At 36.9% G+C, this 16,661-nt stretch overlaps 1 protein-coding gene across 1 annotated transcript in view; it reads right to left on the bottom strand.

Annotated features, from left to right (window-relative positions):
• The window catches only part of OTOGL (otogelin like), a 91,945-nt gene that overhangs the window by 31,128 nt on the left and 44,156 nt on the right, over positions 1-16,661 (bottom strand). Inside the window, exons 26-33 of the mRNA XM_059847928.1 lie at positions 12,294-12,428; positions 11,691-11,837; positions 9,903-10,022; positions 7,553-7,669; positions 4,606-4,762; positions 4,042-4,068; positions 2,445-2,612; positions 599-877 (exon numbers count right to left, since the gene is read on the bottom strand). Coding sequence (XP_059703911.1) covers positions 599-877; positions 2,445-2,612; positions 4,042-4,068; positions 4,606-4,762; positions 7,553-7,669; positions 9,903-10,022; positions 11,691-11,837; positions 12,294-12,428 — 1,150 coding nt within the window. The remainder of the gene's footprint in view (positions 1-598; positions 878-2,444; positions 2,613-4,041; positions 4,069-4,605; positions 4,763-7,552; positions 7,670-9,902; positions 10,023-11,690; positions 11,838-12,293; positions 12,429-16,661) is intronic.

Raw genomic sequence — 16,661 nt, forward strand, 5'->3', positions numbered from 1 at the left:
GTTTTAATTTATTCAATAGTCAATAAACAATTTAAATGTACAACCTTTTCTATAACACACATTGGGATCTTTAGATAAATGAAAAAATGAAAACCAAACAGACAATTTTTTCAGAACTTTCCAATAGGTGAGAATTTGTTCAGTTTCAAGTATTTTAAATTTCTTCAAGTTAAAAGAAACTTCAAGATTTGACAATAAAAACAGCTATCCATTTTTGCAATATACTCTGTTTCAAAACCTAAAAGATCAGTTAAACATATTGAAGATACTGTTGGTTGCAGATGCAACACAATTACCCAATTCATTTAAAAGAATAGATATCTATAGATTACTAATGAGATATTAACAGACATCTTTTTGTGATATGCCACTTTCATTTTGAAAAAGCAAGCCAATGAAAATGTAGTTCAACAATAAGGTGACCATCCTATCTGCAAAAGTTAGAAAATAATAGCATTTTTAGATAGAGTGGAAGACAGAGAGAAATTAAAAATAGGAAAAAATATTTATTACTATTGCTGATGAAATACAAGAAAGAAAATGCTCTGAAGGCAAACAGAAAAAGAATGTTTATCCCTGAGAATTATGTAAAATTTACCTTCAATACTAAAGCTACTGAAATGTTTGAATTCTTCTGAACCATCATACTTTTCCACTTTAACTCTGGATGAAGTGAGAATGATGAAAAAGCCTTTTTTACTGTGCAGCTCGAAGGCACTGAGCCCTGGACTCCAGAGACCCTGGTGGTGGAAGAAGGTGGCTCGTCTCTGAAAGGAGGCATTTGCCTGCCACTGCTCCAACCCGATGGTCTCATTGTCATGTACATACAGAAAGTAGTTTGGTCTTTCGGCAGATTCAAGAGAAACAAGAGACAGAGCTTCCACATAAGAAAAAAAAAAATTAAAATGGTGATATTTTCACAGAAAACAACTTATAATTAAGATTAAATCCTATATATTGGCTGTTAAGTGGCTCCTTTTAAAAACTCTCTTTTCACCAAAAAAAAAAAAAAAGAAAAAAAATAAATCAGCTTTATGTTGCACAAAAGACAGCTGGAAACGGAGTGCAGGGTCTAAAAGAGACTCCAAATGATCATATAATCCAGAACCACCAGGGAGCTTCAGTTAGACCAAAATTGCATTCAGCCAACTGCTACTAACTTTCAAAAATAATTCCTAAGCAGTCTCAGACTGGAACTTGCATATCTTGGGAGTTTTTCTCAAGTTTGGACAAAAGTCCGACAGCTTAGCAGGGCCAAAATTTCATTTGTAAATAATATCACATGGTAAGAACATTGAGGTCAGACTTTTTTTTATATGCAGTCATGTCCAGAAATACTGTAAGAAAATCTATGGCCAAATAAGAGACCTGACCTCTATTTGCTCTACCCATGCCACAAATGAAAAGTGAAAAAGTTCTATGAAAATGTGAGGCTTTATAAGAAGACTGACTTCATCCTTGATTTTCAACTTGAATACTGTCTTGAAGTTCTTTAATCAAGAGGAATATTACCTCATCCTTCATTTCCACATGCGTACTGCACAGATATAATGAAATATTTACTTTCACTTTACATAGGGATTTGACAACTCTGAATTGATTCTTCTGTTGTATGTATTTTTCATTTCAAAATCACATCTAAAAACCTAATTTTCCCATGGCAACAAACATTCAAATGTTTGTAAACTTAGTTTGAATTTTTTCTGTGGAGAGAGCCCTTCTTTATGTTGATTTTTGAGAATTTGTGATTTTTTCAACACATTTAGTTATTTGAAAAAGCAATGACAAAATCTTTATTGATTTAATTGGCAAAATCTTCACATATGTGAAGAAAGAAAAATATATACAGAAGGAAAAATATTTGAACAGGTTTATTTTTGTTGTATAGTTTGGGTAAGGCTCTGATAAGTAAAAAATAGAGTTGAGGATTAGCTCTTCACCTAAGAAACTACCTTCTATGTTGCACAGAGATGCTGTTTGTTAACAATACAGAAATAGATTGATCATTCTGAGATGCACACTTTCTAGGTCAGGAAAAGTAACAAATAATGTGGAAACACAAGGTAGAACCAATTTTACTGGAGACAAAAATATCCTGCATTGACCTTCAGTGTTGATATTTTCTAGACACTTATGAAAAATTCACCAGTTTCCAGTTTTACAAACTAATTGGATTTTTTCACAAAGTTACTCTATTCACTTGTATTGTATCAATACTTCTAAAATAATTTTTGGAAATTCAACTTTAAAGCTGGAAGTGAGGTTTTCTAATATTAAAAAAATTAAAATTTAAATCCCTCCTTCATTTTGAAATTGGCCACTTATTCCAAAACCTAAAAATATCTAGCCTACTTTAGGACATTTAGAAGATGCAGCAAAAATCATTCATACAGTTTGATATATATATATATCTCACCATTAGCAAAACTGCTGAGAACACTTACATAAATCTTTATCTTTGAAAAGACCTGGAGTTATCATGAAACTGAAAATTACATTTCCATGTGCTCCAGTTCTAGGCAAGGGAAATATCCTTCTGCTGGACACATTAGCCCCTATAATTGTGTCATTCACTCCAAAACTTGCCAAAATATAGGGTCCTTCACCAAGACCTACGGGAAGAAAAATTTTTATTGCATAATATAAAAAACTTCAGTCTTGATTTTCTACTTGGTTCCACTTGGTAGTGGAAACATGCATAAGTCTGTCCTTGACTTTAACCCTGACAAGCAGCTAAGCACCACACACCTGGTCACTCACCACACACCTCATGAAAGAACCAGAGGGGAAGAACTGAAAAAAAACCTCATGGGTGGAGATAAAGACAGTTAAATCATGGTTTGGTTTGAGTTTTGTTTATAGAGAAATAAGGAAAAAGAAAAGGAAACCAAAGAAAACAATTGCCAAAAAAAACCCAAAGAAAAGTGATAAAATAGCCAAAATTCTTTACCATCAGCTGACCAACATCTAGATGAACCCTAAGCAATGCCAGTCCCAGAAAACTTCCCCTGCAATTTCTATTGCTGAACTCAATATCATGTGTTCTACAACATCCCTCTTGTCAGCTGGGGTCAGTTGTCCCAACTCTGTCCCCTCTAACCTCCTGTGCAGCCCCAGCTTGCCTACTGGTGGATTAGGATGAGAACTGGGAGAAGCCTTGATCTATGTAAGCAGTAGCTAAAAGACCACTGTCATCAGAAATACAAAATATATTATTAAATTTGTGTTAACTATATGAAGAAAATTAGCCAAAACCAGTACTCCTTCCTACTTTTTCATAGAATGATTAAGGTTAGAAAAGACCTTTAAGACCCCTGCCATGATGTTCACCATTAAAGCCATGTCCTCAAACCTTTTTGAGTAAGATAAAATTCCCTATTACAAAGTAATTGTGGGAAGTGAGTTATACCTAGCAAGATGTACATGCTACTACTGTGGCATCTCCTCCAGACTGGAGGAGAAAAAAATAATTTCTATAATGATCCTCATTATAAGATGCAAGTCATCCTTGTCATCAAAAAGACACATTAAAATTCAGATTCATTCATTCATTGCAATTAGTCAAGCTTCCCTTTTCAGTATCTATTGCTCCCTATAAAGTATGTGCACAGTATCCAAATATTGGAGGGGATGGCACAGGAATTCATTCTGTGAAATGAATACCACTCTCATTCTAAGGTACTGTTCTTTTTACAGTACAGTATTGTGAGACTTGTGCACAAAATCCCATAACCCATCAATGTCCAAATATTGTAGGTCCCAGCTCTGAAATTTACAGTACAAACACAAGGAAATGTCCTTCTAGAGCTTCTCCCTGACTGCTGCCATATATTGTAGGATGATGGATCAATCCACCGCCCCCACATTTAACATTATGAACTTATTAATGGAGGCACTAGGGATTACTAGGATCATGCAACCCAGCTGGGCCACTAACCTTCATTCATTAAAAATAAAAGTAATGTTAAAACTACATACATCAAGTCAAAAAGCCCCTAAATTAATCGAGTTTTTTAAACAAGAATATAAAATAGTACAAACCTTGGTTGTAATATTCACAATCATAAGCTAAAAGAAAAAGAAAAGAAGCATATTATTATTATTGTTATTATTATTACTATTGTAATTATTATCAGTAGTAACAAGAGAATCCATGTATTTCTGCACCCTAAAAATGTAAAGCTCACTTTCAGGAGAGAAAGTTTCATGTCTCACAAAATATTTCAGCTAATGATTTTATTTTCTTAGACTTTTGTCCAGTGACAGCAGAACTGAAGCAGGAATTATTTTACAGCTAAGAACCCTTCTTGCTGTCAAAGAAAAGAACAGACTGGGTTCTCTTTGGAGCCCTACACAGAAAAACAGACGGCCAGCAGTGCCTTTCCCACAGTCTCTGCACTAACACACCCTAAGCACAGGCAGCCCTTTTCAGCAAGACAGTGAATTTGGGTGTATAAGGATGACACAGCTAACACAGAAACAGCTTGAGAGATGTGAACTATGTTTATCATCCACTTGCTTCTGTCATCTTTGTATAATTGGGCAGGAAAAAGTCAGAGATGCCTGTGAGATGAGCTCTGGAGCGTGGCCAGCCCAGGTACATACCACAGAGCAGAGGAGATCGCCAGTGAATCGCTGCTCCTTGCTGGCAGCACTTGTGGGCATACGCTGCAATACTGGTACACAGACACTCACAGTCCCCACCAAGATTGCAGTTGCATGTATCTGTGTGACAATTTTTGATAAAAGAAGTCACATCAATCTGGGAGGGGAAAGAACAAAAACAGCTTGCTTAATTGCACTGTACAAATTCCAGTTGCAGCAGGAGTTTTACTTCTGGACTGACTGAAGGGATTAAACACAAAAATAAGGTATTTTCCAAAGTTTGGGCCTATTCCTACACACTTACATATACACTTCAAATGAACAGCTTATTACTAAGTTAAAGTCAAAAGAAAAATTCAGTCAGTGATTACAAACAAACATGCTTGTCCACACACTTGCTGTTCGTCAATTTTAAAGAATTATTGAAGCTGGCAGTTCTGCTTTTATAAGGCAAATACTGCCATCTGTAGTCATCCTGCCAGTTTTGCATGAACAACAACAAAATCAGAGCTGTGACTCTGATTACCAAGTTATTAAAGTAATAATTTATAGAGGGGAGATTCCCCAAGGGAAGAAACCTTGGGACCACTGCTGACATTGCGCAGAAAAAAATAATATTTCTGCACTTATCAGGATTTTAATATAATTTGCCCACAAAACTTCATTAGATCAGAAATCCACGTTCTCTAAAATCCTGTCACAATATGTCACGATTCTACATGATACACTATTTCTTGAGTTTAAATCATCTTTTTTTGTAATGTTGAGCAACATTTCCAAAACAGTGTTCTTACTCAACACATGGAATGTTAAAAGCAATGCTTCTCTTCAGTTTAGCCTCTGGTCTAGCTCAGCTGTAAAGCACTCAAATGGCACATGTCAGATTACAGAAATACCACCCCAGTAACAAAGCACTACTTATCTAAGACGAAGACAGCTTTTCAGCTGGCAGTTGCTAGAAGCTGGCAGGGACTGGATCAAGGGCAGAGGGATGTTATTGTGCTTTCATTCTTTCTCTTGTTTTGAAAACAGGGATACCACTGGGGATGTGGGGGGCACACATGAGAACTAGCTCCATTGAAAGTGACAGTAGTAGCTTTGTAGAAATCACCTAACAGCAAACTGGCTCCAAATATCTCAATCTGTCTCTCATGCCTGCAGAACAGCATCTCTCCATGGGTCAGCAATATCCTGCTCTTCTGACAAACTGGGAGCCTTTGGCCAAAGTTCCTGCTGAGGTCAGGAATTAGGAGGAAGGCAGTTTTTTCTCCTTCCGCAGACCCTGCTGAATTCAGTGCTTATCCGGGCAACTACAATCCATCAGTTGCTGCCAGGCAGAGATGCAATATTTTGTCTCCCTGCAAACTGGTATTGCAGCCTGAGCTGAGCTGCAAGGCTGCCTGTCCCCCAGACAGGAGCTTGCCTGCATGCACTGCAGGATCTTCCACCCACACAGCAGGAGCAACAATAAGCGAGTTGGAAACCCCCATCCATGTTTTCTGTTCTTTCCCTGCCCCCAGTGTCAGTCTCTGCTCAAGCTTTTTTCTTGGCACTCTGCTCCCCACCCAGCAGTCAGCTGCACATGCCCTTGATAGGAGGTCACTCTACATTACATTTGCAGGAGCTGTACTTTCACATGCTGATTAATGGGTTTTAAAAACACGTGAAAGATGTTTGCTTTACAGACTCTCCCATACAAGATAGATGCATACGTGCAGAAATACTTGACTACTAGTTAAATCACATGTTTTGTACCTGGCATAGATTTTTTTACATAATTATGCTAAATTTCTGCCATAATATTTGCAAATTCTAATCACAGCATGGATAAGATATATAAAATGAATGTTCAAGAGGAAAGATCTGTCCAAGTTGTTATAATAATACAGTTTCTTAAAGACTCTCAAAAGTTCCATTTTTATTTATTATTTGCCACTTTGAAAATACACTCATCACTGTGTTCTCAGGCACATGCTCAAAAAATTCTTTACATAGTAACTTAAGTCAACATTAATAAATCTCTTGGGTTAAGCTACTGCAACCTCCTTCACAGGCAAATTCCTAACCATGTTGATATCCAGCTTCAGTCCTGAAGCTCAGGAGGTTCAGCTGAGACAGGTAATGATCTCATTTAGTATCAATAATCATGAAGAAATAAAGAGACTGAGACAAAATGTCATAGTGGTTCTTGCTTGTTCAGGTGTAAAGAAACACCTAAATACCATTGAGAGGCTAAAATCAGAAATAGGGAAAATGTATAAAGCATGTCTTGTATTGATAATGGGTGGATTAAAATGGAATAAAAGGTTACCACACAAAATAGTATTGTCCCCATCTTGTCTAGACCGAACTGAAGGACATTCTTGTAGCTCTTTTAACTCATACTCAGCCATGTATTGGGAAAACAAAGATACCAAACCTCAGAGTTTAGATAAAACCAGATGATAAGCTGCCAAACAATTAAAAATACCAATAGCAGAAAAAAAAAAAACAGAAAAAATACCAAAAGCAGAAATCTTGTTCTCTCATGTTTCTTTCTATATAAAGCTGGACACAACAAAATAAAACCATTTGAAGTAAGCTGTAGGTGCATTACACATACACTTACTTTAGAATCCCTCAATTTATACAAATTTACAATTTTTAAAAGTCAGCTACCTATATAGATAAAAGGTATTGATAAAAGCTAAAGAGGCTAGAACTTTGATTATTCAGTAGAATAACTGAATAATCAAAGTGGTAACAACTCTGTTACCACTTTTATGTTTAGATTCCAGTCTTGAGAGGAACAAGGAGCTCTGCACAAATATAGCCCACCCACACGGAGCCACTTGCAGGGCTTTACTCTGCATCCTCACATTCAGACTGAGGGTACTGGCAAGAAGAAATTAGTTACTGGAATTTTATTATTTTCATGAGAGCAACCTTGGATATTTAATAAACTTACCACATTGCGACAAGGTGCAAAAAGATCACTGTATAAGATTGAGCATTCCTTTTTTGCATAAGGGAACTTGCTCTGATGTACTTCACACGGTCTCAGTGTTTCATTTGGGCTCTTACACTTGAAAACAAACACAAAACCCACAAATATTTTATAGGTAGGTGTGTTTATCACAGACTCAGGTACACCATAGTATCATATAATTCAATACTTTCATAATCGGAAAATAAAAAAAAGCAATTCTATCTTCTTCATCTTCTTTCCTTGATTTGTTTTTGTAATTGAAAATATTTGCACCAAAAAAGAATCTTTTTGTTTTTTTCTAAAGCATTAAAACGTTCCTGCTGTCTGCTCAGTGCATAAAGACAAAATGTTTTCTTTGTGACACATTATAATCATTACCAGAGCAACCAAGTGTAACATCACAAACAAATACATGGTCCAAATCCATCTTGGGTGGTTTTCACTGACTTTAAATGGAGTCATACTACAGATGGCTTTAGCCCTGTAAGTTCAAATAAAGAAGCAGTGGTAGGAAGGGAACAACTCATTAAATATAAAGTCAAAGATCATAATGATAAGTCAAAAATGGGTGAGATACAACTACATCACTTCTAGGATCTCTGAAAAAGAAAAAAAAAGGACAGAAAAATATAGGAAAGGGACACTCAGCTCAGAAAACACGAGTTCATCTGAAAGCATGCTGTGTTGGTGCAGCAGGTAAGGTGGGTGTAATGCACCAGGAGGGTGTGACAATGAATGCACAGGCATTGTCGGGGTGTCCCACAGCAGCCTCAGCTGCAGTGCAGCCACTCATCTATGCTGCCCTCCTGTGCAGGTGCTCAGACACTACTGAGGATATGTGCTGCCACCCCCAGGAAGGAGGAGCCCTGGAAGCATCTCCTGCTTCACAGTGCTAATACAAGCACATTCCCCTGTAGCAGAGCTGGGTTCTAGGCCTCCAGCTATCAAATACTCCTTTACAGCATTTTGATTTTTCAGAAATGGTGACCAGGATACATCTTTACAATAGACCAAAGGTCCTTTCTGAAAAAATCCTGAAGGCCTACTGCAGGGGCAGATAAGTGCCAAGTCTGTCTGAGCACAGCCAACCAGCAAGAACAAGGCTGAACTTAGATCCTGAGCGCTCTAGCAGACATAGAGATCAGGAGATTACATGAGATTTTACAGATATGTATCTCCACCAAAAAGTAAGGTCCAAGTCTGAGATGCATAAGCAAAAGTTATAACATCCTACAAGTCAATGTTCTATACAAACACCATACACCTTTCTAAAGGAGCTGCTGAATCAATAAATTGAAAAAGAGAAATTCATCAACTTGATATAAAGTATTCACACATTTGTTTATGTAGAACCTTCTAGATGAGCAGTAAACTCTACGCACTTGCCTTGCTTGCCTATGAAATTTAAATATTTTATGTAGAATAAAATATATCTGAAGGGATATATTGAGGCAAAGAAGCCTCAAAATCTTTATTACAAAGCATTCTTCCATGAGGTGAGAGGTATTTGGTCAATTTCCTGCTGTGTCAAGGAGAGAACAGATTAAAAACTGGTCCTGACAGACAACCAAAGGGAGTGGGTTACAAATAATGAGTTTTCAGGAGGTCCACAAGGCTATAAAATTTAACATCTTCTCAGCACGGATTAATGAAATACCTATTCTCCTCTGTTATAAACCAGAGTTGCACCATAAATGTGTGTTATAAACCATTTATAAAGCATTCACTCCCTACAGCATCCTCCTACCTTCTCCTCAGAAACCAAGTTTCCATACTGGGTTGTGCCTGTTTCTGTTCTGAGCCTTTTCTGCCCATCCCTTTGCTGCCTCGACTTTGTCAGTTTATTCTGTTTACAAAGTGCCACAAAAATAAATCTGAAAATAAATTTTATTTTCAGTGTTCAGAATGAAACTCTTCCAGGCCTCTTTTTTCCAGCATTCAGATTCTGTTTACTTTCAGTATTCTGATGCCTCCAACCCCAGAGAAATTACAATTGTTTTTAAAATTGGGGTGAACCAAAAATACTACGAGTACTGTACCTAACTTTGGAGAACACTGAAATGCAGACAGCTATAATTGCCTTACACAGGAAAAAGATATCCTTCCCTAAAGAGATTGTTTGGTATCATTTAAAATTTTGTATCTGTTTGCTATGACATATGATATTATTAATACATTTCATATCTATAGACACAAAATTTAAAATATCTTCTTATACAGTGACCTTAATTTTAGAAAATACCTGCACATCATGCACTTATAATGTGCTCATTTACAAATTAAAGTTATAATCTTTTTCCTCTACATTTTTATTGGACATGGGACTTACCTGTCCTAATACCCAGCTGTCTCCAAATACCTGCGCATTTCTCACCTCCATGTTGTTTGATGTAGTCAGATCATTTGAAGTATATTTGTCAAAATTTCCACACAAGCCTGCCAGTTTGCCCTGAAAGAGAAAAGAATTTTTTTCATAAAATTACAGTCAGTATTTGGCACAAGTCACACACATGGAATAGAAAAATTTTTACGTAAAAAGGGTGAATGTAAATCTGACTTATCCTTTGAAAATATCTGACACACTGCTATGCCTGCAGTTCCATATTGCAAATATCTTTTAACAGAAATCAGTGTTTTTCTTCTTATTTTCCAGAACTTCTTCTAACTGCCTGCCTGTGAAAACGGACTGGAATCTAGTAATATATTTTTTTCTGAAAACTCAGTAGTGATTCCAGTCCAAAAGTCAAAAGTTCAGGTGAATTACATCATGATTGTGAAGCCGGACTAGTTGTTGTCATTAAAACTTGCTGTCTCTAATTTTAGTTCACAATAGCTAGAGCATTTGTAATAGCAATTATAAAAGAGACAGCTGCAACTTTCTTTTCTTGGGCATATGCTGCTGATGGAAGAACTATGCATACATGCATACATATATAAATAGGTAGGAAAATAAACCTTCCTGCACAACAATAAAAAGAAGAGTTGGATTTTTAGGGTGTTGGGGCTCACACTAATGAGTTCTTTTTTCTTAAGGTCTGCTGCAGACACCTTACCCAACGGGAGGCTCTGGAAGAAACAGTCATTGGAAACAGAAAGAGCTGGAAGTATTTGTGTTCTTAAATGCAACCTGTAGAACTCAGCTCCCTGCTAGCTTACTCAAAAACAGACAATCTACTTTTTTCTCTATGTGTATTGATGGCTGATAAATCAAGTTGTTGGTGAATTAACTATTTTATGGCTATTTGGACAGAAGCTTATAACAATTTTTCTTTAAAACCATATTAGATGGTCATTATAGCTTTGACTTAGACTTCAAAAAATCTGATACTGTATTCTACCCTAGCATGCTTTTTTTTCTTTTGCTGAATAAGCCCCATCTTCATACATGTGTTCATGTTTGAGACAAAGAGTAATGTAATTCTGAATTGCACTGATATGGTTACTCTGCTAGCACCCAATGACTGAGTTGCAGAGACACCAAATTAGATGATTTAGAAATGGAAAAGAGAAGAGCAATTGGGAAAAAAAGGAGCCTTGAATTCCTCCTTGCATCATGACTGAATCCTGTCATGATATATCCATTAGGTTTAAATGTAAGTTTTTTTCTAGCTCTTTTTCTGTATTTTGTCTTTTTTAATTAAAGCCAACATGCAACTCCATCTGTTCATCCCAGAAGCCTCTACTACATCCCAGGTTGCAGTTCCAGCATCAGTCTAATGCAATCTGTACTACAAACTTGCCATCCTCCATGTCACTGGGCACGGGAGCTTCTTTTACATTGGCTCTAGCCAATGAAAACATGCAGTGAATTGGGTAACTCAAAAACTACCCCTCCCTTCCAGCCCCCAAAGATATGTTTGAGTCAGAGCTGAATCACTGCGTATCTCCAAAGCTACATGTATCGAGCAACAGAGTGAGCGTAGGTGTAGAAACCATACACTCCTTCTCTTCAGAAGCTGCTTTCTCCATCTCTTCTTACCTGGGAAATACTAGCAGCTGAACAAGCTGTATCATTGGGAAAGCCAGTATTGAAGAAAAGACTATTACAGTTATTCAACAGATCACATCAGGAATATAGAGAATCTACACAAAATCTTGGGTTTATATTTTGGCTCACCTTCCATCGAGGTCCAACTTTTACATGTATCATTGTCTTCTTATCCCACAGAACTGTAATGTCCTGTTCTGGAAAGTGTATCACAGTATAATATCCAGCCTTCCAGAGCTGATAGTTAGATTTGTTTTCTTGTGCCCCTAGGGTCTTCTGACACAAATGAATATTAATTAAGATCTACTAAAGTAATACTACTAAAAAACAGCAGAGTATATATATATAAGAATACTTTAGCATACAGCTGAATCAATAATATTAGTAGAACTGTTGTTTAATACTTTGATATTTTGTCCTTTCAGTCTTTGAAGTTTGCTTCATACTTTGGTTTCTCTTTCGAAAACAACTGGAAAGAAACTCATAAATGCCAGTATGTTTCAACTCCTTGAGACTTTTGGGCAATCTTCTTTGCATGACAAATTGAACTTGAAAAAAAAAAAGGGGGGAAAAAAAAGTGTGTCCTGGGACCTGCTGCTTTATCCAGGCCTAAACACTTGTATTACATTAACTCAGACTGAGAGATGCTTTCCAAAAACATACTCCTTTAGAGCTGTAAATTTGCAGTGCTTATCTTAAAGGGCAACCAAAAAAGGAAAGAAAATAACTAACCTGCTTCTCAGAAGGTTCGCTAAAATAAATCTCAGTGTCTCCAACAGTGATGAAAACATTCTTTGAGCAAACAATATCATTGTCAAAGCACTTTTTGTTCTGAGCAATTATAGTTATATTTGAGTTATCTGTGCTCTGCAACATTAAGAAGAAATAATTTTACTGATATATTCAATTGTATTTCACTCCTGCAGATTTATTCTATGCTTACCATCACAAAAAAAAATTTATATATACTTTATAATTTACACACATTTGAAATTAAATTAAGCAAGTTACCAAATCAGGAAATGCCTTTTTAAATTCAAAACTGAACCCACAAACTTTAGAGCTAAACACAAGGAGCCATTATGTTCAGCTGTGACTCCTCTTGCCAAAGACTTCACAAACTCAAAGGATCAAGCTATCCCTAAAATAAGAGTCTGGTTTAGGCTTTTAAAATATGCTTATACTTGGAATCTAATATTTACAGCACACTGTGCTTGTCGAAATTGAGACATGCTATAAAAAGAGCTTTATTTTTAAACCAAGGTACATGAGATCAAGCTGTTTTCATGTTTTTAAAACCAAGAAACCTTCCATCTGTCAGTAATAGATAGAACAGTTTCTGTGCCACACACCAAAATTCACAAAACCATGAGTCATACTTAATGTTATTGGAGGGGGGTAAAGGTTTCTGCCAATATTTTTGTTTGTAGGGTGGGGTTATTTTAACATTTAGAAGATCTGAATACTTTGTTGTCCTGATTTATTGGTGTTTTAGTACTTCAAACTCAAAGGTACTGTCTTCTCAATCCCACACCTTTTGGCTCTACAGCCCATTCATTACTTTTGCATACTAGGCACAAAAAAATCACCTTTGCACCTTGGCTCAACACATCTGTTTATTTACCTACAGCTTCTGTGGTTCTTCTGCATCCTGAGGGAAACACACACACACCTTGTAATTCCCCATGCTAAGGTTTTACTTGAACAAAGGAGATGAACTGTCATTTCAGTTGCTAACACAACCACCAAAAAAAATGAAGTTGAGTTATTCCTATTATTTCCTATTTTAATTTACTTCCCTGCTCTTTTCTGTACCAATCCTTTCAAATCAACAAGCAGTCATAATTATAGAAATTACTTGAGAAAGTTAACTTCATAACATTCATATGAGCCACTGTTAATATTAGTATGAGACTATGTTTCTGAATCTGGTTCAAAATTTGAGTAAATTCAGTCCTACAATCATCAGAAACCTGAGACAGACATGAAATAAGAATCTTGGAAGTGGCAAGCAGCACCCACTGACTAATCTAGTCTTATATGGGACACTTGGGTAATGTTAGGAACAAAAAGGTTCTCTTCTTGTTAAAACTCTTCTGGCTCCCACCCTCTTTTGAACATACTCTCTGAGACTGTGATTAGATGAAACCATGTGGAGGTTCTAATGGGCATGGTGTGCAAGATGGAAATGGTGGCTCTCAGCATCTCCCCAGTAGTCCTGGGAACAACTCTTGGCTCCCAGCAATGCTCTTGAAGAGCTCCACTTGGCCACAACAGGAGGCATCCCTTGCTTTGGTGTCCACCCAAAGCATCTCCCCCAGAGCTTCACTCCCTCCTGTGGTCAATGTACCATTGCCTTGCTCAGCGTACCCCTAGAAGTTGCTGGCTACTTACTCCTTGCCTGTCTCACATTTGTACCCTTATTTATTCTGTGCTCATCAGAATTCAAGAATTAAAAACAAATCAGTAATTTTTCCTCATCAGTGAGAAATACTGCATGCATGCTGTAGGAAGCAGTTTGTGTATTTTTTTTAATAAAAGTCATAGTGACCAAACTCTTTAAAGAACGCTTTCAATCTAAAATCAAAAACAAACCCTACCCCAAATGATGGAAAGCATAGAGGTATTTTTTTGCCACACAGAGGAGGTACTACTATTTTGCTACCCTTAGTCTAGCATGGCCCACAAGTCAGAGGATGCTGCTACCTGGCATAGAAAACACTCTACAGCAAGCGAGTGCTTGTGAATGTGATGAGCACAATCTACAGGACACTGCTTGCAAGCTCTATGTTACCCTAATGCCACGGATTAGGAAACAGATGGTACTTGCCAGCAGTAAGCTTGGAAGGCAACAGCTACAGTGGGTAAAGTTATTCACAAACTGCTTAGTTGTAAGGGGGTGTAGGAAATCAGATCTCGATGATTTAGCAAGGGAACTTAGTTTAAAAGTATCAAAAACTTCAAGGTAAAGTAAAGTTCATCTGTTCCATTCTATTGTAAAGTTGTGTTAGGTTACACTCAAAATTAAATTGGTCACTACCTTATTGCGAAATACACTATGTTTTAATTAAACCAGGCCTGCTGCTGAAGTGAATACCAATTATTCCCCTCCAAGACAGATAACAGCCCAGAGCATTTTTTGATTTATTGGATGCAATGTGGTAAATTAAAAAGGAGACAATCTCATTAGTTTGGTAGATAGGATGCAAGCTGATAGATTGTGTGCTGGGCAACTGAAAAGTGAGAAAAGGAGTTACACCCCACCACGGCTCAGTGCAGAGAAGGACTTGGCTTGCAGTCTCTGGGTCTATTTGGTGCCTAGGACATTGAGGGCTCTTTTCATTGCACAGGTCACTCCTTTTCAGTTACCTTAATATCAGCAAAAAGGGACACTCTGAGCTAACAGGGAAGCAATGTCTTCCCTGTAAGAAAAGAAATTAAGAGTTTGATTTTAAATTAGGATAGTTAAATCAGGCTAATTATCCCACAGTAAAAATACACCTTTTTTGGCAATGAAGACAAGTCCTTGAGGGAGCAGCGGGTAGCTATATTATCTATGCTAACTGAAGCTGCTGCCTGTGCCTTCTGACAGCTCAGGCCAATCCCTTCAGCTGAACAGCAACAACATACTCAAGTCAGAAGTTTTTGTATATGGTTGGGATTTGAGCCAAGAGCACAAACTGAGTTATATTTCAAATTAACTCTGCAGTACAGAGAAGCCTGGAGCCAGGAAGTATTTTGCTGACCAAAGCCAGAACAGGGAGTCCTGAAGACATGTGAAGTACTTCCTTACTTGTAGGACTGCATGATGGTATTAAATTACTAGAAATTATGCAGGACAGATATGCAGAGAGACTGTGCTAGTAGCTCAATAGAGTTATGAGTAAATCAGACATTTAAGAAAAAAGGGCTTTGTATTAAATCCTAAATCTTCTGTGCTTTCTCTTTTTCTAATTAAATCTTAGACCTAAACCCAAACTTAAACATATCATTATGGATTACATGTCTCTTTTGGCTCTAAGCTTTTACAAAATTATTTGCTTTACATATGTTTACAAAATTATTTCCTTGCTGTTCTCTCCATATAGCTCAATAGACATAGAGCCATACAATACTAGACAAATTCAAGCCATACAATACTAGACAAATTCAAACTTGAATGACAGTTTCTATCACAGTCTTCAAATTATTCAGTAGCCACTGCACATGCAGTGTCTTCTTTCAATAAAGAAGAAATAAAGTGCAGTTGAAACTTAGCACCTAACTATTACAAAAGAAAAGACGATTCAGATAAAGCAAGGATCATGTTCTGATGTTTATATAAGACAGAGAGGTCTTAAGCAAATCTCAAGAGTTCTTAGGGAATGTGATGGTATAAATGATAACGATCGAGTTCCATTCCTCTAATCTGCACTAAATCCACACAAATATGAAAACAAGCTTTTGTCACTACCACTAGAAGAAATGTCTGAGTAGACACTAGGAGCAGGTCTAATGAATAACAAGGTGGGGGATTTTTTGGTTTTGTTTTTTTCTGCAGAGCCTCTTTCCAAGGCAGAGTCACTCTTTACCTTTTTAGGTAAAATGCACCCAGCAGGGGATGTACTACAGTTCATCATGTGAAACCTACTTATGCTGACAGAAACTAGAAATAAAATGGTTTTCCCACTGCAAGAGTATCTTCCCACGTAAATTACCATATCCAGCCTGTTCCAACTTAATATCAGTTTCTTTGTGATAACATGGAGTTGCCAAGCAACAGAAAAGGCAGAGTCACAGCTCTGGGCAGTCAGTCAAAACCTCATTGTCAGTCCCACTTCTCAGGACATTCTTTTTCTAGACTTCACTGCACTTTTTTCCATATTTCTTCCTAGTCAAAAAAGCAAAGCACTGCTTTCCTTTTTCTGGTTTGGTGTTGGTTTTGGCTTTTTTTTTAGCAGTGCTTGGGAATGCTAGAGTTTATTTTTGTTAGAAACTTTCTATTTCAATATCCTGTTAGAAATTTTCTGTCCCTTTTAACCAATAACAATTCTGTGTAGTGTGCTTATATCATCAAAATGCAGCCTGGGAGAAGACAATTTAATTGGCTATATTCATTTC

The sequence above is a fragment of the Haemorhous mexicanus genome, chromosome 5, assembly GCF_027477595.1.
Source record: "Haemorhous mexicanus isolate bHaeMex1 chromosome 5, bHaeMex1.pri, whole genome shotgun sequence".
Taxonomy (NCBI): Eukaryota; Metazoa; Chordata; class Aves; order Passeriformes; family Fringillidae; genus Haemorhous; species Haemorhous mexicanus.